At 32.5% G+C, this 22,625-nt stretch overlaps 1 protein-coding gene across 1 annotated transcript in view; it reads left to right on the top strand.

The window, feature by feature from the left end:
- Positions 1–22,625, top strand: part of LOC143190272 (protein Skeletor, isoforms B/C) — a 124,797-nt gene that overhangs the window by 43,292 nt on the left and 58,880 nt on the right. The window contains exon 2 of the mRNA XM_076394474.1: positions 20,279–20,507. Coding sequence (XP_076250589.1) covers positions 20,279–20,507 — 229 coding nt within the window. The remainder of the gene's footprint in view (positions 1–20,278; positions 20,508–22,625) is intronic.

The raw sequence follows: 22,625 nt of genomic DNA, 5'->3' as shown, positions 1-22,625 counted from the left end.
TATTTTATGACTTCTTGTTGTCGGCGTCGCAGCCACCGTTGATAATAAAATATCTTTATAACGACAAATTCAAAAGCAATGATCCATTCATGAGGCGGCGGTAACCGTTAACGTTTTGCTTCGGATTAATGGGCTAGCGCGACGACGAGGGCGATGAAAACAACTCCATAATAGAGTTGCAGTTATTCTTTTATAAACTCGGGGGGAATGTTATGGAGAGCTTTCGTTATAAACGAGTGAGAATTATTTTTAGATGAGCGCATTATTTTATTTCTATTTGTGTGTTGTGGTGATTTATTTTCATGAAGCTGTTCCAGTAAGATACATTGAATATTTGTTATATTAAGCCTTGTACTAGTCCTCTAAATTAGTTTTAAAAATGTTTCCATTTCGAAGCTTTATTATGAAGAATCGGTGCAATGTATTTTATTTAATAAGTATTGTTCATCGGTGGCCGCTATTTTTCCTATATTTCAGATAATTTACGGATTCCATCTGGGAATGATAGTGTGTCTTCTAAGGCTATAGAGGAAATGGCCAATTTTTCGGTATCTCTTTATCATAAGAACTGAAGCGATGCTCAAACAAGCCACAATGAATATGTTGGAACAAGTAACAGGTCAAAAAAGTCCCCGGTCTGACACATGGATGGCGCTACAATAATTAAATCCATATGTTTTTTAGTTAGCCCTAAGCCTCCAAAGATGTGTGCATAAATTTGACAGCTGTCGGATCATTAGTTTGTGGATTATAGCACTTTGAGTGAAGCAACTTTTGTTATTGAGAAACGAAAATGGATAAAAAGGAATTTCGCGTGTTGATAAAATATTGCTTTTTGAAGGGAAAAAATACAGTTGAAGCAAAAACTTGGCTTGATGCTGAGTTTCTGGACACTGGCCTAGGAAAATCAACCGTCAAGGATAATTTCAGACGTGATGAAATGAGCAATGAAGACGGTGTGGAGAGGAGAACAATGTGGACGGCCAAAAGAGGTTGATACCGACGAAAACATTTAAAAACCCACAAAATGATTTTGAATGACTGTAAATTGAAATTGAATGAAATAGCAGAAACTTTAAAGATATCAATTGAACGTGGATATCATATCATTCACGAATATTTATGTATGAGAAAGCTCTGTGAAAAGTGGGTGCTCACATTTGACCAAAAACAACAACAAGTTGATGATTCGGACCACTATTTGAAGATAATCAAGCTTAATAATCCTGAGATTTTGCGTGGATATGTGAGAAACATGGTTCCATCATTTCACTCCGAAGTCCAATCGAAAGTCATCCGAGGGGACTGCACACAATGAATCCGCTCCAAAGCATGGAAAACGCAACAGTCGGCTGGCAAATTTATGGCGCCTCTATTTTGAGATGCACATGGAATAATTTTCATTGACTACCTTGTAAAAGAACATAGCGTTATTGGATCGTTTAACGGAGGAAATCGCTGAAAACGGCCGCATTTAAAGAAATAAAAAGTGCTGCTTCACCAAGACAATGTACCGTACCACAAGTCAGTGAAAACCATAGCAAAAATGCATGAATTGGGCTTCGAATTGCTTCATCCACCTTATTCTCCAGATCGGACCCCCAGCGACAATTTCCTGTTCTCAGATCTCAAAAGAATGCTCACTGGGAAGAAACTTTCGTCGAATGAAGAGGTGATCGCCGAAACCGAGGCCCATTTTGAAGCAAAGGATAAATCGTACTACAAAAATGGTATCAAAAAGTTGGAGGGTTGCTATAATTAGTGTATCACCCTTGAAGGGTATTATGTAGAATAAAAAAAACTAATTTTGACAAAAACATGCGTTTTACCATGGTAGGCCGGGAATTTTCAATTAACCTTGAATTTGTTTTTAAGGTCTGTAAAATTCGGTGGGTGGGATAACACTTCCCATTTTAATCTTTTTACCGATTTGGCAACATTTGGTTGTCATTCTGAAGAATAACATTGTAGTGTCTTTGAATGTATTCTACAATGCGATTTATTCGGTATAAATTCGCATATTTTTAACTCACTAAAAGTGTTTTGGTCTCTCATACCGAAAATAAATAAATAGTGAATAATGAAAAGAAAATATAAATAGTAAATAGTGAAATTACAAATGCACCCAATTCGATTTAATATACATTAATACCATCAGTTTTTTTATATATATTTTAAAGTCTCCTTTTACGAAAGGATTTATCTGGACTGGACCTTCAGTTTAACGTGGGCTCCGAACCACGGTCCTCAGCATTAAGCCTACCGACCTACCAACGATCTACCGAACCAAAATATGTGTACTCAGATATTACAAATATCCCTGTTAAAGACCATAGAAAATATTATACTTAAAAGTCTCCATTCCAGTTTTAAGGAAAATGATACTTTCAAAGATCAAAAAATGCAAGGATACTGGATGAAGTTTGATTAAAAAGCCTACTTCGGTTCTTCTAAAAAGCAGTTTACTTAATCTAAAACGAAATCCATTTATTAAAGGATTTCGGTGTAGAAACGATCAAAAAAATATGAAATTAAAAAAAAACTAGCTATAAACCTGGATACTCCATTTATATAAAATCCAAAGCCACTTTAAAGCTGTTAAAATGAAAACAAACAATTGGGATATTAGCGAACACCACTACTATACGTTTCTAAAACTGTTTGCTAGGCGTTAACAGTAAATGTCTGCCAATCAAACAACATATTATGTTAAAAATCTAATTTTAACCTTTCAATGATTAGCATCTGTTTACCTGTGTTAGTTTGTTTTGCGTTGTTTGGTATAACTCAGTAATTCTAAATGAAAAAACTAATTTTATATACAGAAATGTCAGAACAATTGTTTGCATCAATACATCGCATTTTCACTGATCGCTGATGAAAATACGTGCAAGGACCTTATAATTTATAAAAATATAAACAATGATAAATAAAGATTGTAAGCATTAAGAATTTTTTTTCTAGAAATGCGTAAAATATTTCAACAATTAACCGACTTTGATATTTCTTGCCGACGCTTTACATACATCTTTATGTGGTTAATTTATTATTTAATAGTCAAAATAATATTTCATCAAGTAAAAAATTAACTTTGAATTGTATTTTGGATCAAAAATATTAACAAAAACCACCAAAAATGGGCAACTATACAAATAAAAGCAACATAAAGAAATGGGCCGCTTTTCAACACTATTTATCTATTTAATTCACTGTTTTACGCATGGTAAAATGACGCTCATTAAAAAAATAACACAACAAACAGCTGACCTTGAGTTTTTTTTTTTAATGTTCCGGAAAGGAAATCTGCCAAAGCCTACTTCGTTACAGTTTATTACTGCCGGGCTAGCCCGCGAGACAGGTTCTCTCTCGTCAAGTCCAACCGCTGTTTCGTGCAAGTTTTTCAGGCCGTGTTTGCTCGGGCTAGGAAGTCTGAAGTCTATATTGGTGTTTGCAGAAGCCGGGGATATATGTTGACTCTTTACTCGACGAAATTTCCCTCCCCTAATAAGAGGCCTGGAAGTTGGCTCGCTGAAATCCGTTTGAATGCAGTCATCTGGCCTTTTGAAAAGTTATTACTTTGTCTGGTTTCGTGGCGTTTACCGTCAACAAAACAGTTTTAACGTATATTTTTGTTTTGCTTTAGGATGTTCAGGCTGTGACATATTAGAGCAGTTATTATTAAAAAGCTATAAGGAGAACTATTTAAATATTAATATAGAATTAAATTATCAAATAATTATCATTTTCTCCTTTGGGCAAATATTTTTAATTTAAAGGATTGAAAAAATTCATATTAAGATTCATATTAAATTTCTAACAAGATGCCTATAATATGTTCTAAAACCTGTTCCATTTTAGTTGTACATTATTGACTCCACCTAATGGTTGCGATTTATATTGTAGTTTTTTCACATTTCTATGATTGATCCTCACTAATGGACAAGCAAGCCACAATATCGAAAATATGTCTAAAGTATTTTATACGAATTGATTTTAATAATTATGTCATTTCTAGTATAACTTTCCCAATCTCTATTGACTCAATATGAGTTCTTATTTATTTACAATATTTATATATTTTTGAGAAATATTTATGTTAAAAAATGCTTTTAATTCGTCGTCTTCGTATTTCGCGCCTATCGAGGGCAGTATTTGCAATGTACATCAGAATAACCATTTTAGCCGGCTTGGTGGCGAAGTGGTAAAGGAGATGGGACGGTCCTCCTATTGTTGCGATAGCCGCGGGTTAGAATCCTGCTGGGGCATGGTCGTAAATGTATGTTTGTGATTGTTTAAAATTTGTGAATGTTCTAGGCAAGAGTGTAAAATCCGACAAGAAAAATGATCCCAGTCACGCCAGTAACCAGGCAGGGTAAGACCGGATGTCTTCTGTGATGATTCCTAAAGCTGGTCACTCGCCAGTCGGTAGGTTTAATGCTGAGGACCGTGGTTCGGAGCCCACGTTAAACTGTAGGTCCAGTCCAGATAAACCTATAGTTGGCAAAAGGAGACTTTAAAATATATTTAAACTTATTTAAACACCATTTTTGTTATTATAGAAACACAATTTTTGAAATGATATTCGCGAAGTGGATACTGCCAGGCTTTTCAAAATTGTTTATTTTGAACAGTAACAGAACTAAAATTCTGAATCTATGTACGCAATTTAAGCACATTGTAATTGCATTTTAACAAATTTTAAACGTCTCTATTAGAAGTTTGCCACCGTATGAACTTAATTATTGTTTATACGTATTTTCATATTATCTTATCATCTATCAAACGCCTTATGATACGATAATCTTGCTTTACCTTTTGCTACCTTCAAAATTAAAAAAGTTGTTCTTACCTCTAGATCTCAGAGATATTCGACTATATTTATTAATCTATATCTGAAACTATTAATCTAAATTTTGAAGCTTATGACTAAAAATATTTAAAACTTGAGTTTATGTTATCACAATTAGTGCAGATATGAATATCCAATAGTAATTGCCAATTCAATAATCTACTAAGAGTAAAGTGGATTACATACTATCCACTTCTTTAATCTCGCATTCTCGCACTGCAGATCAAAAACTTAAATCATTATAGTAAGCCCACCCTACTCACATGATTTAACTCCCTCTAATTTATTTCTAATCCCTAAACACAAAAATTCGTACTAAAGATTCGTAGATTCGTGATTATCTAACAAATTGAAAGAATCTAATGAGACTGCAACTAATTATGATTGACGTTGGTATACAGTGAAGATTCGAGTGAAACTAACTATAATATGCATACAATGCAATAATTAACAAATTTATAGATTTGTATATGATGGAATTATTAAGAGAGTATTCGAGAGGTAAAATAAAAAGCAAGCAATATTTTTACTATCCAGTCCTACTAGATATTCATTATTAATGTTTGAAAAATACATAATAGAAAATAAGGGAATATTCTTAACGAGCTAAGTTTAGGAAATATGAAAAAATCTATTTTTCTAATTTCTAGACTAGGGTACCCTCTTAATTGAAATTCGAAATTATACTGCGGCAATATTGCTAAATGTTACTTTCCTCGAGTTATATAATATATTAATATGTTAATATATTACAATATATAATATATTTTTATTCGTTACATATAAAGTATATATAAACATATTTTTAACAAATAAATAGAACCGACTTCAAAAAATAAATAAGGAACTCACTAAAAATAAAAAAATCAAACCTAGAATTCTAACACAAAAAAAACATTTCAGAATAAAATATGTACATAATAATAGTTGTAAAAACAATATAAAAATAAACAAAAGCCTTATCTAACCTTTCTACTACACATATTTTATATTCTACTATATACAAACAATTTAGCTTAATACCTATCTAAACCTATTTATTTGTTTGCAATATTATGCAATTACTACCAACTGATTATTTTGAAGTCGGTACCGAATGTTATATTGGTTAAAGTTGTTGACCGCCCTTGTTAATCTTCTAATGATTTATTATATTTACTTTATTGTAGGAGGTATGAAGTATGTAACAGGTCAACTGAAAAGTCCTCGGCCTACCATAGTAAAACACATCTTTTGGCAATTTTTTTTTATTCAACATAATTGCCTTCAACGGTGATACACTGGTTAGAGCAATCCTCCAACTTTTCGATACCATTTTTGCAGTACGATTTGTTCTTTGCTTCAAAATAGGCCTCAGTTTCGGCGATCACCTCTTTATTCGACGAAAATTTTTTCTCAGCGAGCATTATTTTGAGATCTGAGAACAGGAAATAGTCGCTGGTGGCCAGACATGGAGAATACGGTGGATGAAGAGGCAATTCAAAGCCCAATTCATGGATTTTTGCCCTTGTTTACACTGACTTGTGACATGGTGCATTGTCTTGGTGAAGCAGCACTTCCTTTTTCTTCAAATGCGGCCGTCTATCGGCGATTTCGTCCTTCAAGCGGTCCAATAACGCTAAGTAATAGTCGCTGTTGATGGTCCTTCCTTTTTCAAGGAAGTGAATGAAAATTCTTCCATACACATTCATTCGAAATCATTTTGTGGATTTTTTAATGTTTTTGTCGGTAATTGTCTTTTGGGCGTCCACTGTGTTCACCGTCTTCGGTGCTCATTTCAGTACGTCTAAACTTAATATACCAATCCTTGATGGTTGATTTTCCTGGGGTATTGTCCGGAAACTCGGCATCAAGCCAAGTTTTTGCTTCAACTGCATTTTTTCTCTTCAAAAAGAAATATTTCATCAACACACGAAATTCCTTTTTATCCATTTTTTTCACAATAACAAAAGTTGCTTCCCTCAAAATGCTATAATTCACAAACTAATGATCCGACAGCTGGAAAATTTCTACACGCATTTTTTGAGAGTTATCGCTAACTAAAAATATTTGGATTTTATTCTACTAGCGCCATTTATGTGTACGGTCGGGGATTTTTCAATTGACCTGTTATATGTATAAACCCCATAAAGTGTTACCGAAGCAATACGTTGAACTCTTAAACTCCTGCATCTTAGCCAGCATATTTTGAGAAAAATAAGAAGAAGTTTACTCAATAGTAGTCCTTTATCTACACTAAACACGTGTATCACAGAAAATAGAAAATGTTACAATAGCTACATTTGCTGATGATACAGCGATGCTTATTATTAGTGACAAATAAAACCGTCTAGACTAGAAAATAGGGAAGATAATAGAAAATAAAAGTCAACAACAGTAAATCAGTGCCTATTGGATTCACCTTAATCAAACTGTTTATATATTAAAGAATATGAATACTACTTTTATGTGATCTTGTGTAGTTGTGTAGTGATCAACTTTACTAACTTTTATTTTATTAGAAACTAATATTATTACTAATTATTAGAAATAATGCCAATGGGTGACAACAAACAGATTCGCAATAAGACATGACGAAGGGAGTGTAGTATATGTTTTATATCTGATATATTTGGTGCATGATATTTATACGTGTGTTTTATTACGTGATAATATATTAATAAATAATCAAAAAAAATATATTTTCTTAATTATATATTAACAAATATGTCGAAAAGCCTCTATCGACGTAAGAAGGATATTATTTTAATTCTATTAAAATACCATCAAGGGAGACTTAAAAGGCAATTCAAGTAATCATATCGAACGAATGATTCAAAGATGGAAAAACGTTGCCATTATATAAAAAGATAGTTACTTTAGGGAACCAACTATATTTAGAAAATATAATAAACCATTTTGCTCTTTTTTTTGGTAATCCCACAACTTTTCGATCGCAGTATTACATTAATCATCCATGCACAAATAGGCCACGGAGTTTATTTCTCCACCCTGTATATATCTCAAATCAATCGATATCCGACTTTACAGAAGCAAATCCCCGCAGCGGCACGGGAATCCGTTTATAAAAATCTTTATATTAAGGAATCATTAGACCGAAAAATCATACTGTTTCGCCGAGAAGAAAGGAATCGCGTAAAAATAAGAGAGCGACCGGGGATGAGAAGGAAAGAAAGAAAGAAGGAGCGTTAAAGCCGCACTACACTCCTGAACAACAACAATACAATATGAGCGATCGATCGACCGAATGTCGTATTCATTTGTCTTCTGCCTCATTGCAGTCGGGCCGTGAGCCGATCGCGGTCCCCTACGACTGACTACACGCCACGATATCATTTCATATTTTATTGATTCTCCGTTGGCTCGTATCGGTTTAATATCGTTAAAATAATCGCTATACCGTATCGGTGTTGTGAATTTGTTATCCGCTGTTCCATTGTTTTAAAACAAATATCATATTTAAAACAAACTAAAACTCTCTAGGCTTACTAATAAAAAACATTTATTGAAATGGCTTTTTCTAAACAAATATTAATTTGCTAGATCGTTCGTAGAGCATTATCTATGCGTTAACACTAGTTCAAAAAATGCAACGCCAATGTTAAACATTGACTTTTGACATCGTTTTCACTGACTTGTGACACGGTGCATTGTCTTGGTGAAGCAGCACTTTCTTTTTCTTCAAGTGCGGCCGTTTTTCGGCGATTTCGTCCTTTAAACGGTCCAATAACGCTATGTAATAGTCGCTGTTGATGGTCCTTCCTTTTCTAAGGTAGTCAATGAAAATTACTCCATGCGCATCACAAAATACAGACACCATAACCTTGCAGCCGACTGATTGTCACCTATCGACGCAAAAACTCGGGTTTATTACGCTTGATCATCTTCAAACACTGCTCCGAATCATCAACTCGTCGTTATTTTTGGTCAAAAGTGAGCTCGCGCGGCACCCACTTTGCACAGAGCTTTCTTATACCCAAATATTCGTAAATGATATGATATACACGTTCAGTTGATATCTTTAGAGTGTCTGCTATTTCATTCAATTTCAATTTACGGTCATTCAAAATTATTTTGTGGATTTTTTTAATGTTTTCACCCGTAACAACCTCTTTTGGGCGTCCACTGCTTTCACCGTCTTGGGTGCTCATTTCACCACGTCTAAACTTAGCATACCAATCCTTAATGGTTGATTTTCCTGGGGCAGCGTCCGGAAACTTGGCATCAAACCAAGTTTTTGGTTCAACTGTATTTTTTCGCTTCAAAAAGTAATATTTTATCAACACGTGAAATTCCTTTCTATCCATTTTTTTCACAATAACAAAAGTTGCTTCACTCAAAATGCTATTGTTCACAAACTAATGATCCGACATTTGTCAAATTTATACACGCATCTTTTGAGAGTTAGGGCTAACTAAAAAACATATGGATTTAATTCTTGTAGTGCCATCTATGTGTCAGGCCGGGGACTATTTAATTGACCTGTTACAGTTATAAAAAATTCCTCGTAAAAAGGTTTAAAAGCAAGTCCTTCAGTAGCAATGGCTATTCAGTAGCGACTTGAAGGACGTCTAGAAAAACTAAAAACCTTAGAAATCGACGCACAAATACGGTATATCGTTTTAGTAGATTGATTCAACAAGATATATTTATTAGACGCCTTGAACACTTCACTAATAAGTAAAATTTTAAGTTCAGAATTTTAAAAAGCTGTACTCACAATGACGCATTCACTAACACTAAGGTTAACAAGCTGGTTAGTCTACCAATTAGAAAATAATATGTTATATAACATACAGAATAATATTAGAGGAATTTTGTTCGTGTATTACATCTATACTGACAACAGTTACTTTTTAATTAATTATTTCATTTCCATGAACATATAGGATACATGGCATGTAGAAAATCACTTCGTTAAGCAATCTTCTGTATAAAATATTATCTTAATTAATTAGTCTTATTCTGAAGCTTATTATAAAGTCTACATATAACCAGTAATCAGATCAGGTGGTGTTAAACGTTTTAGTCTACGCACTTCGCTATCACGTCGCCTATTTAGCTGATTAGCAAGTACATTGGGACGCACTGACATTCTTTCAAAGTACTTCACACAAACACGTTGAATTACAGTCGTTATAGGTTCTAGAGGAATGTCGCGTTGTATCACTTTATTTGAAATATAGTACGGAGCATCAATAATGGCACGCAACACCTTGTTTTGGAACCGTTGAATGATGGATATATTTGATTTGCTAGCGGTACTCTATAGTTGGATCCCATATGACCAAAAATTTTTAATTACTAACAAATAAAAAAAAATAAAGAATTTTGCAGCAGAATATCTGAAGTTTCAATAAAGTGTTTACTCTAATATTGACGCCTACATACATATGCTTTGTTTTTGTACAAACATCACACAGACCATCTAAAATGATTTAGTATTCTTTAGTGGCCATTATTTCTGAGTGTTTTGTTCTGAAACCGCTGAACTATATTCAAATGTTTCTTCTTGACACAACCCCATATCTGGATATCATATGCCCTTACGGGCTTCAGAATTTGTTTATACAGAAATACTATGTCGTATTTTGATACGGTAGAATTTTTCTTCATCGCATGCTTGTCAGCAAAGAATCGTATCTTTTTCAATTATTTTATTGTATTTGCATATTACACCTGAATATTATGTATGTTATAGGAAAAGCGACATGTTGTTTTATTTTATTCGTGAAATTTACGAAATTAACATATTTAGTCAATTTGATTCGGCATTGCTTGATCCAAATATTAATTTTATTTACTAACGCTTGCAAATTTCTTGCTGCTTTTTCATCATATTTACCTTGAAATACTTGTTTCAGTCAACTTTTATATAGTTATAGTTTTTGTATATTTAATCATCCGCCATTTTAATTCCGACATGTTGCAACTTCTAATTTATTAAATTATAACACATAACAATAGCGCAAAGTAATCCCTAACATCAAAAAATCAAAGATATATCGAGGAAAATAGTATATTGTATATTAAATATACTACGACATAAAAGAGCGCTTTTTCCATTAAGTTAAAACATAAATATTTCACTACACGTTACAAAACTCAAATTATTTTTTAAATTATTGGTCAGGCACTATAATCTATAAATAGCACATCTTAATTACTAAATAAAACTACATCCAAATATTCCAAAACATTAAAGCCTTTCAAGTAGATAATGAATCAATAATGAAATAATGAAAATTTATAATCTCAAACACTTATATATTATAAACAACGAAACTTGAATAACAATGAAATTGAAAGCTTTCAACAATATTCAATTCAACTATCTGTGCATATTTTCACAACAACTAGAAGATAACCATCTCCTTACAATAAAGATTGCTGATTAAAACTAAAGAAGGAAATATGTTTCCTTGTTTACTTCCAAAATAGTTCCACAGTTATTAAGAAACAAGAACTTGGGATCTACAAGGGATAGACACTATAATATGAACACCATGCAATATAGTACATCTTAATAAACGAAACCATTACAGTTAACTGACAGAGACCGACGAACATTAAAGAGGATTGTGGTCAGACAACATTGTTTATATTTTTCCTTACAAACAGTAATATTTACATAAAATATATAGAGCACCAAAATAAATCTACCATCCAGACTGTGAGCTTTTTACAGTGACACATGGTGGAGGTTTTTTTTATAATTTGAACAGCAATATCGTGGTATTCAGCCGGCCATCTGATTCGCAACATCGGTGGGATTGTTGCGAATGAATGTCTCGAAATCCACAAGAATAAAGTTCTTATTATGGTTAGAATATTTCTTCCCAACACTATTTTATTATATAATAATACACTCATACACAGAGCCAAAAAGGCTGAGTCTTGGTTTGGGCAGCATGATAGTATAATCGAACATAATTGAATTGTTATGGTGAGTTTTCAAGCACATATTAGCTTTTTCTTCATTGAACTAATTGGCGGATGTTTTGATACAAGAATGGAATAACAGTCCGTAAGAAAAAGCTGTTTTAAAAGCAAATGCTCAATATCTTACTAAAAATGCATATAAATAAGCATATGTCAGGCATTCATATCATTTTATTCATTCCCTATAACTATGAAAGTAGGAGGAGATACAAAAAATCAAAAGTAGTAATAATAAATATTGCTATACTATTTCTATATTAATATTATCTAGGCGATGCGAAAATTTCGTTTTTATTGACATACTAAGTTATCCTTTAACTTTTAACGTTGGCCCACGCTAGCTGTTAAAAAAACCTCTCTAACAATATGATTTTCCATCGCGTGGGTTGTGTCTATTTCCAGACTGGCCATAATGTGAAAATTTGAGTGGGACGACAGAAAAAAGATATAATTACATTAAACTTGAATGATTGGTTTTAAAATGCTGTGAAAGGCTTTGTGTACGGCTTTAAATAAATGCTCCAAAAATAATAAAGTCGCTTTTCGTATTTATTATATTAAATTTAAATATGAACATAATTTTTTAAAGTGTTTTTGTAAATAATATACAGCCGATTTTTCATAGATGAATTAAACCTAGCAAAAAATAGCGATATAGTCATATTAATCTAGTATGTAGCTAGATATTATTTAATAAGATAACATTTTTATTTCAAATCATTCGTAAAATAAAAAATACAGTGTTTCAACAACACTAAAAATGTTCATAGACATCAATAATTTCGTTTTTTTTTTCATAACTCAAAAAAAAATTTATTTAGATTAGACTACAATACCAAAAAAAATCGTAGCATTTGATTTCTATCATAAAAAAACAACATATTTCAGGCTATTCAAGAGTCATATTTCATGAACAAGAGTTGCAATTTGTCAAATAGCATCGTTAGGTGTTAAATCAAGTAGTAATGTTTGGTAAGTATGGCTTATTATTTGTAAATGTTCAATGATTTCGGGCATTCTTGTATTGTACAATCATTTAGCCACATTTCTGCTTGTATAACGACTAACTTATTCCATTGCTCGGCATAGATATACCAATATCAGTTTGTTGCGATTTGCCAGTATGATTCCGATCAGTTAAAGCGTTTAATTCGAAACGTCGAATACTTCGTAGACCCTAATTATATTGTCTCCAATATATGTAAAAATTATCATATGTATTTGAGCGCATTTGATGATACTTTGCTGCAGATTCAAGTATATTATGTAACGCCTATTATATATTTCAATATCCAATTTCTTATAATTTTGAATTCTGAAATTCTGCTATTTTCTATCACTTAATGGCTCTTTATATAATTAGAATATTAGAGATCGTAGTACAATATTTTACATCTAGTATATAGTACACTAGTACTATAAAATTATTAACTTAATTTACTTTAAAACTATTTTATTTTAACGGAATAATGTGACAGTTTGTTGGAATAAATATTCGTACAATAGTGCCGATCCAAACCTGTTTTAATATACCCTTAAAATAAAAATCCTTAATTTCATTTTACTTAAGACATCCTAGAGATGGATATAAACAGCGTGTTAGTCAAACAACCAGGACTCTATAACTTACGTTATATAATACCCCCTCCTGAAGAAACCGGCCAATGGAATATGTTGGTCGTATATTTGGTTTTTGTCTCATCTAAACGGCTTGCACTTGCAGCAAAATTACTTGCGAACATAAATTATACCTTTGCCCCCCAGTTTTCCTTTAATTATATTCTGAATTCCACTGATTCTACCCAAATATTTGTGATGTAGCCCGCCTAGAATAATTTAATATTTTCGTATCCTTAAATTTCAATATTCAACAGCTAAGGAAATAAAGAATACTACAATCCGATTTTGGTAGCCATATACTCTGAAATACAAGTTTCTGCTTGAATTATAGTAGACTAGATTAGTTTACAACAACTTCAATATGCATTCGTTGGTCTAACGTCCTAACTGCAAGACTTTTGTTAGGAATTCACAAACTAGGGGTATTCTTTAAAGTTTCTTAAGGTTTCAACCCTCTTATGGTAATTTTATTGCCAACATTCCAGTAAACTGTGACAAGGATCACCTCAAGTAGCTACGGAACGGTTGCTAATGTAACATCAACTTGTCTTCTTAATAAATCAGTTTCAATTAAAAAATAAAAGAAATCATGATCTCCACGATATACTAAAAAGCATATTAAAAGCATTTAAAATATTTTTTTAACGAGAAGAAGTAGCGAGAAGTGCTGAGATAATTGTACACGCAATACTGCCGACCCAACTCTATTATAATATAAATGAACCCCTTAAATCTAAATGTTTCCCTCAACACAGATTACAATATATAGAACACACTATTTTTCGGAAAACCACAGCTCAGTATCAGTCGCACTATTTTGTCTGTCTTAGAGCAATAAGCTACTGTGTTGTCCAACTTCTAAATATCTTTTGCTTCATTTGATATTGCCCCCTTTACTCCACTCATCGCTAGTACTAGCTCATTTCTGTGTTATGTTAGTCTTTTTTAATGTCCTAGGCGATGCTGAGTTTATTTATTATTATTGGACTTATTAGACTTATTTCTTGCCTTGTTGTTAACAGGTCAATAGAAAAGTCCCCGGCTTAATGTAAAACACATTTTTTGGCAAAATTATTTTTTGTTTTATTCAACATAAATCCCTTCAAGGGTACACTGATTATAGCGACCCTCCAACTTTTCGATACCATTTTTGTTGTACCATTTGTCCTTTGCTTCAAAATAGGCCTCAGTTTCGGCGATCACCTCTTCATTTGACGAAAATTTCTCTTCATTTGACGAAAATTTCTTCCCAATAAGCATTCTTTTGAGATGCGAGAACAGGAAATAGTCGCTGGGGTTAGATCTGGAGAATACGGTGGATGAGGACGCAATTCAAAGCCCAATTAATGGACTTTTACCATCGTTTTCACTGACTTGTGACACGGTGCATTGTGTTAGTGAAGCAGCACTTTTTTTTTCTTCAAATGCGGTTTTTCGGCGATTTCGTCCTTCAAACGGTCCAATAACGCTATGTAATAGTCTCTGTTGATGGTCCTTCTTTTTTAAAGGTAGTCAATGAAAATTATTCCATTCGCATCCCAAAATACAGACGCCATAACCTTGTTCGCCAACCCAACTGTTGCGATTTCCCACGCTTTGGAGCGGGTTCATCGTGTGCAGTCCTCTCGGATGACTGTCAATTGGACTTCGGAGTGAAATGATGGAGCCATGTTCCATACATTGTCAAAAACTCGGGTTTATTACGCCTGATCATCTTTTGAGTGTCTGTTATTTCATTCAATTTCAATTTACGGTCATTCAAAATCATTTTGTGGATTGTTTTTGTTTTGGTCGGAACTTTTGGACGTCCACTGCGTTCACCATCTTCGGTGCTCATTTCGCCACCATCTACGTGTCTAAACCTAGCATACCAATCCTTGATGATTGATCTTCCCGGGGTTGTGTCCGGAAACATGGCATCAAGCCAAGTTTTTGCTTCAACTCTATTTTCTCCCTTTAAAAAACAATATTTTATCAACACGCGAAATTCCTTTTTATCCATATTTTTCACACTTGCTTCACTCAAAATTCACAAACTAATGATCCAACAGCTGTCAAATTTATTCGCACATCTTTTGAGTGTTAGGGCTAACTAAAAAAACATTTGTATTTAGTTCTAGTAGCGCCATCTATGTGTCAAGCCGGGGACTTTTCAATTGACCTGTTATATATTGAATTCTAAGTACATGCGTTTATTGATTCTGCTTTGGAACTTGTTCATTAAAAATTTATTCTGAAAACTTTCTAAAATATTGTTGCTGATATTGTTTACAGTATTTTATGATGGAATGCCATATGTCCAGATTGACTTAATTATGGCTTTGTATACCATCAGTTTGCTCTCATTACTTAGGTGATAGTGGTAAGCCGTTTCCCAATGCTATCTGCGGATTTTTTTATCAAGTTATTTATGTTTGATCCAGATGTGTTTCTGCCAAATTAAGACTCAAGTATTTAATGTGTTTTTATGTCCTCGTTGTATAATTTTACTAGAAAAAGAAAATATCAAAAAAATAAGGCTGTAATATAAAGAACTGTATGGTTTAATTTAAAATAAATTGTTTAATATAAAAATAATACCTAGAATGGCTAGAAATGCACACCTAGTGAATATTTTAATAAATTACATTTTAAGACCTTTAGAGAAATACCAAGCGAATAATACAGAACACGTAAATCCAAAGGATTTCTAGTAAAGCCAATGCGTGACAAACAACACGAGAAAAGAAATCAGTCACCTCATCCTCGCCGTATTTATTAGAATACCAAACGCCGTACCGAAGAGTCCCAATTCCGCCTAAATCGACAGTTGATGTCTCAATAGCCGTCTCTCGATCCGCAAAAGTTCGAGTGTATTACCGAGCGGCTTCCAGGAATGTATTCGGGGAATTTTTTGGAGTATCCCTTTCGACGCCCCCGCCACCGCCCGCTCCCCTCCCCCCTCAATCCTGCGAGCGATCGTTTGGCGTTTGAGCCGACACGGCACACACAACAAGGGTTTCTCGCTTATTCATGGATATAAATCGACTATCTTGATATACAAAAAGGGAGATACCGCCGTAAATTTTGTCTCGATTTTATTTTCGAACGATGAATTTTATTATGGCGATCGATTTTTGTGAGGTAAAGGATCACTGACTGTTTGCTGGTTTATATAACTTTCTTTTCTTTGTCTCTATTTTTGGGTTTAGTTAAGTTTTACAATGTTGATGCGAAATGAATCCGAAATATTTTGTACCTTAAAAATGTTAAATATCGTTAACGTTAGTTAACGTTAAGTATATAAAGATATATACTAAAATTTACGAACTAATTTCTATTCATCTATTCAGTTTCAAGTCTCTTTACTTTATCTCTATCTCTATCTTTATCTCTTTCAATTAACACGTGCATCAAGCTAGAAGGACCAATTTTCTTTTAAATAAATAATGCTAATAAAAAATGATAAAAAATGATAGAGTGCCTATTCAAAATTATTTTGATATGGCATGTATATGAAAAATAATATTCCTTAGGCCTCCTCATTTAATAGGCATTTTCGACTAAGATTTCATATATTTTGCAACAATTTTTAATAATAATGTAATATTTTCAAGCAGTATTTCTTCTACTAAATACAAAAACTTCAATTTCCCACAAATATTCAATTGAATACCCCACAATTTCTGAAATATGAGATAAATACGTCACATTTCTTTACAATAACTATAATTCAGTTTTAAATTAAATTTTTATTGTTCAAAATTGATATTTATAGACAAATGATAATTATCATAAGCATAATTAATTAAATCATAATTGAAAATCGCCGGCTTGGCTGGCGCAATCCTCAAGGCAACAGGAGGATCCTCCTATTGTTGCGACAGTCGTGGGATTGAATCTTGCTGGGGCATGGATGTACTTTATGTTTCTGGTTATAATTGTAGATATCTTTATAAGCAACCGTGGAAGTCTGTCAAGAAACAACCATCCCAGTCACCCCAGAAACCAAGCTGGGTAAGACCACTGGATCACTTGGTCATTGGCTAGTCGATAGGCCAAATGCCGAGTAGTAGGTCCTAAAATTTACGAATTAATTTCTATTCATCTGTTCACTTTTAAGTCTCTTTAAGACTGATCTTAACAAAGCGCGATTTCGGTTTACCAAATATTTAACTATACAGAAATAAACACGTGCATGAAGCACGAAGGTACAATTTTCTTTTAAAGCTTTATTTAGTTTTACGAAATAATAATTAATGTTTTTAACTGTTTATTGACTTTATTCGCCATGATTAATTCTACATATTATGCTAGATGACTTTTTTATATTGTAAACATACTACTTGTTTCTTTTAACACATTTCTTAATACCCCTTTTAACATCATTTCTCTTTACACATATGTCAAACGTTCGACTAATTATGTCGAGGACATCTGAACTAATTCCAAACCATAGAATAAACAAATAAATATAAAGACGAATCAAATGGCAAAAAATCTACATTTACGAATTGCAATCAAGTTTCTCTAATATTAAACCTCTATATCTATTTTTGTAATAATAAAAACAAAACTCTAGCTAAAATATATTAAGTGGTTTCATTATTTCTGATCATTGTTTCGCTCTTAAAAATCATTTATTAATCGGTCTATTATATATTAATTAAAATAATTCCCGTCATTTTCTATCACTTTTCCCATTTTTCTGGTAGCTAGGTTATACCATGTTTGTCGAAAAACATTATTATCGCAGTAATCCAATCATCGCACAATCTTCGTACTTCTTCAACATGTGCTACATATGCAAAACCGTGTGCCAGTAAACTATGCTGCATCGATCTAAACTAATAGTAATCAGAAGTCGCTAGGTCTGGTAAAAGTGCTGGATGCAGTAGAACTTTGGGTGATAAATTTATTCAATTTACGTCAGTAGATATATGTACTAACAGTTTAATTCAGTTTTAGCAGCTCATAATACACTACACCATGCATCATATGCATAGCAAGATTTTATAGCCCTGAATATTCAACTTAGATGTCGATGTGAATAACTGTACTGATTGTCTCTCCTGAAATAATCCATGACCGTTTATACTATGCAACAGATCTCTTTTTTGCGTGCAAGCAATGAAACCGCGATGTTGGAATGGAATGGAATGTTAAAATAGCCGGCTTGGTTGGCATAGTAATTAAGGAAATAGGACGGTCCTCCTACTGTTACGATAGTCGCGGGTTCGAATCCCGCTGGGGCATGGTCCTAAATTTATGTTTGTGATTGTTTAATATTTGTCATTGTCCTAGGCAAGAGCGCAAAAACCGACAAGGAAAATGATCCCAGTCACGCCAGTAACCAGGCTGGGTAAGATCGGAGCTAAATGCCGAGGACCGTAGTTCGGAGCCACGGTTACCCATTTTAAACCACTTTAAAACCTTTAAACCACTTTAAACTGTAGGTCCAGTCCATAAAAATCCTCGTTGGTAAAAAGGTGACTTTAATATATCTATTTCAAAAGTAATAAACTGTTCTTAAATAATTCTATTTGTCAAGGAACTCGAATTTATGTAGCATAGTATATATATACGTAGTTAATATAGATAGAATAATACATACGTATATATAAAAAGATAGATATAGATAAGAAAAATTGTTAAAAGGAACAACAAATAATGAATTATTTCTCGTAATATTTTTATTAAGTACTATTAGATCAGCACCACTATTATATTATGACGCAATTACATTAGAGAAGCGGAATTAAAAGATATTTAACTAATAACTTTTTTCAATGTTATCATTGCCCATACAGCAACAGATATTCTTCAGTACCTTAACTAAAAGTTCAGTGTTCGCCGCACGGTTATAGCTACTCCTAATAATAGTCCTGTTTAATGAGGAACTAAATTTAGTAATTACAATATAAAACAAAAGAAGTTATGAAATGTTAAAACAACAAAACATTTTTTATTGTATTTTATTTAAAACCATTTTATTTTACGGAAAGAAGAAGCGATTTGTTGAACGGTTAATAAAAATGATACTGCCCATTGAAAATTATTTATATGTAAATAAAAAGTTATGTCACACGGCATGACCTAAAGAAATAACAAATCTCAAGCCTCCTCATATAGGCAATTTCGAGTAAGTTTTTACAAAGTTTGCAATATTACGAGTATTCGAAAATTTGTATAGATTTTTATCATGACCTCATAATTTCAAGCAGTATTTTTTCTTCTACTGAATACAGAAACTGCAATTTAAATGTTCAATTGATTACACCACATCTTCTGAAATATGAGATACGATAAATACGTCACATCTCTTTAAAATTAATGTCATTTAGTTTTAAATTAAATTTTTACAGTTTCAAATTAACAAGAGATAAGAAATACTTATTATAAGCATAATTAATTAAATTATAATTGAAAATCATCGGCTTGGTTAGCACAATGGTGAAGTCAACACAACGGTCCTACTACTGTTGCGATAGTCGCGGGTTCGAATCCTGCTGGGGTGTCGATGAACTTTATGTTTGTGATTGTAATTGTAAATGTATTTATAGGCAACAGTGTAAAATCCGACGAGGAATAACCACCCCAGACACGCCAGCAACCAGGCTGGGTAAGACCGGATGCCTTCTGGGATGGTCTCTAAGTTGATCACTGGCCAGTCAGTACGCTTAATGCCGAGTACCGTGGTTCGGAGTTAAGTGGTTCACATTAAACAGTCAAATATAAAAAAGAATAATAGAAAATCAGCAAATAAATAATATTCCATTAAAATTTTTTTAATTGTGTGATTTTTGTCACGTTATATATTCCGAAGACTATACAATTTCATTAAATTAATAATAGGCGACTTTTCACATAACAATTAATTTGTTCCAGGTTTATCTAAGAGACATCCAGAACCCTACTATGGAACAATAATCGGACCCCTTCAACAATTCGCCCATGGCATCAAGGGAATGGTGTACGCAGTTGACGAGACTACGATCTTCATAAATGGTTTCTCCTACGACGGCACCGGACCAGACGCTTTTTTCTGGATCGGAAATTCCCCCAGGCCCAGTCCAGAGGGTATAATCATACCCTATCCAGAGGATTACCGTGGCAGGTAACAGATTAAATTATTGTTTTAGGTCCGACCATTACACCGATAAAATACATTCATTGATATTGGAAAGATATAGTTAACCATACCAAAAAATTAGTTGTTCGCTGTTTACGCAAAAATAAATTATTTTATATATAAATGTCAATTTAGTGTGAAAATGGAGTAAGACTGCATATAAATTAATATAGAGACAGCTCAATAACGATCTTTAGAGAGTCATTCGAGTGTTTAAATTTTTAATTTAGTTTTAATTTTGATCATAGGCAGCTGTAACGAAAGTATTATGTACTGAAGGCATTTAGTTGGTTCTTAAGCAAAGTCTATAATGCAGACTCAGCACATAACTCAGCAATATCACGTTACTAATCTCTAATATAACATTTTATTAACCAATAAATATATTTTAATAACAAACTAAATTTAATTTTGGGAACACATTAATTTAAAAAAACAACATTTTTGTTTATCAATAAAAACATAAAATATTTATAAACCTATAAAAAATATATATTATAAAAATTATGTAAAACTGTAATAATGTAAAAATAAATATAAGTATACTATACAAAAAAAAATCAAAATAAATATAAAAAATCAACTTCCTAAAGGTATACATAAAGTTCGATTTCTTTATTTTCTTATAGACAAGGCAAACTCTTTTGAAACGTCTCAAAAACGTTTTTCCTTGTTAATTAACATATTTTACTTAATTTATTTGTTAAAAAGCAATCTTGTTCATCCTATCATTAATTTAAAGTTTTTTTCTGAAAATCGTTATATATTACACATTATACATATACATAAAACTATTAACAGTACAATAAAATAATCTTGACGGTGTTGTTAGTTAGAGCATGCCTTGCTCATAATCTAATATAAATAAATAATTGTAATTACTCGTAATATAATTGTTTATATATTTTTGCATACATACTTGCTGAACGATGTGTATTCTTAGTTCCAACCGCTCTAATAGATCTAAAAATTTCCCAAATATCTTATGTTATTTTAGGTTATGTAGCTTTAAGTTAATAGAAGTTATAAAATATAAAAGGGTTTTAAACATCAAAACTATTAACTTATTTTGTTAAAAAACTCTTTATTCAAAGAAAGAAGAGGCCATTTTTTTGGACGACGATACAAAACGAGGCTTTTATTTTTATTAGGTTGAATCAGCCCAAATATATGTTTTTAAGTATATTAAGTCCTTAAAAATTATTTTAACGAACAGAATTTGCGAAATATTGAACAGATTGTATAAGGAATACTGTTATTTTAATCCTGTCTTAATATAAACCCTTAATTAACAAAAAACAATTAGAAACCCCATACAATACAGGGGCTGAAAAGTCCCGGGCGTAACAACAAAAACGCGGTTTTTATTCAGAATTGGCTTTATTCATTTACGTAATCTCCATCAAGAGCCACGCAATCGCTCGTCGTCAGAAGCGTCGCTCTAATATTTCACAACTTCACTTTTCGATCATTCAAAACGATTTTGTGAATTTTTTAATGTTTCCTGGTGTTACCACCTCATTTGGACGTCCACTGCATTTTTCTTCATCGGTGTCTCTACGACAATGTTTGAAGTCAGCAAATCAACGTTTTATTGTTGTTTCTGATGGAGCGGAGGTCTTTCAAGCCACTGCTTTGCTTGAACAATGTTTTACTCATCAAGAATCAGTGTAAAATTAAAACACGAAATTGTTTTAAATCCATTATTATGAAAATAATAAAAGTGTCTCTATTAGCATAATAACTCACAAACTTATGGGTAGAATATCATAAAATATTAACAGCTTTCTTTCGAAGGTTAGTACTAACTAAAAAAATGGTTAATGCTATAAAACTAGCGCCATGTTAATCCCGGTACTTTTCAGCCCAAGTGTTATTGTTTTTTTTTTGAAAAACAATGAACAAAGGCGGACATTTCTTCCATGGAAAATAATATTTATTTTCTTTGGCTTCAGTACAGCCAGATAAAAATACTTCTTCTATTACTTAGATCGAGGATGGATTATAGTATAAACTAATACAGATTATAATTTAGCCATAAAAACATAAAAAACATTAAAAAAATATAGCATGTAAATTACATTAACATTAAAATTGCAGTCC

The sequence above is a fragment of the Rhynchophorus ferrugineus genome, unplaced genomic scaffold, assembly GCF_030347505.1.
Source record: "Rhynchophorus ferrugineus isolate W39M unplaced genomic scaffold, kcgeb_rfMv2 rfM2, whole genome shotgun sequence".
Classification (NCBI taxonomy): Eukaryota; Metazoa; Arthropoda; class Insecta; order Coleoptera; family Curculionidae; genus Rhynchophorus; species Rhynchophorus ferrugineus.
The sequence above is the reverse complement of the archived record's forward strand: the minus strand, read 5'-3'. Positions and strand labels throughout refer to the sequence as shown.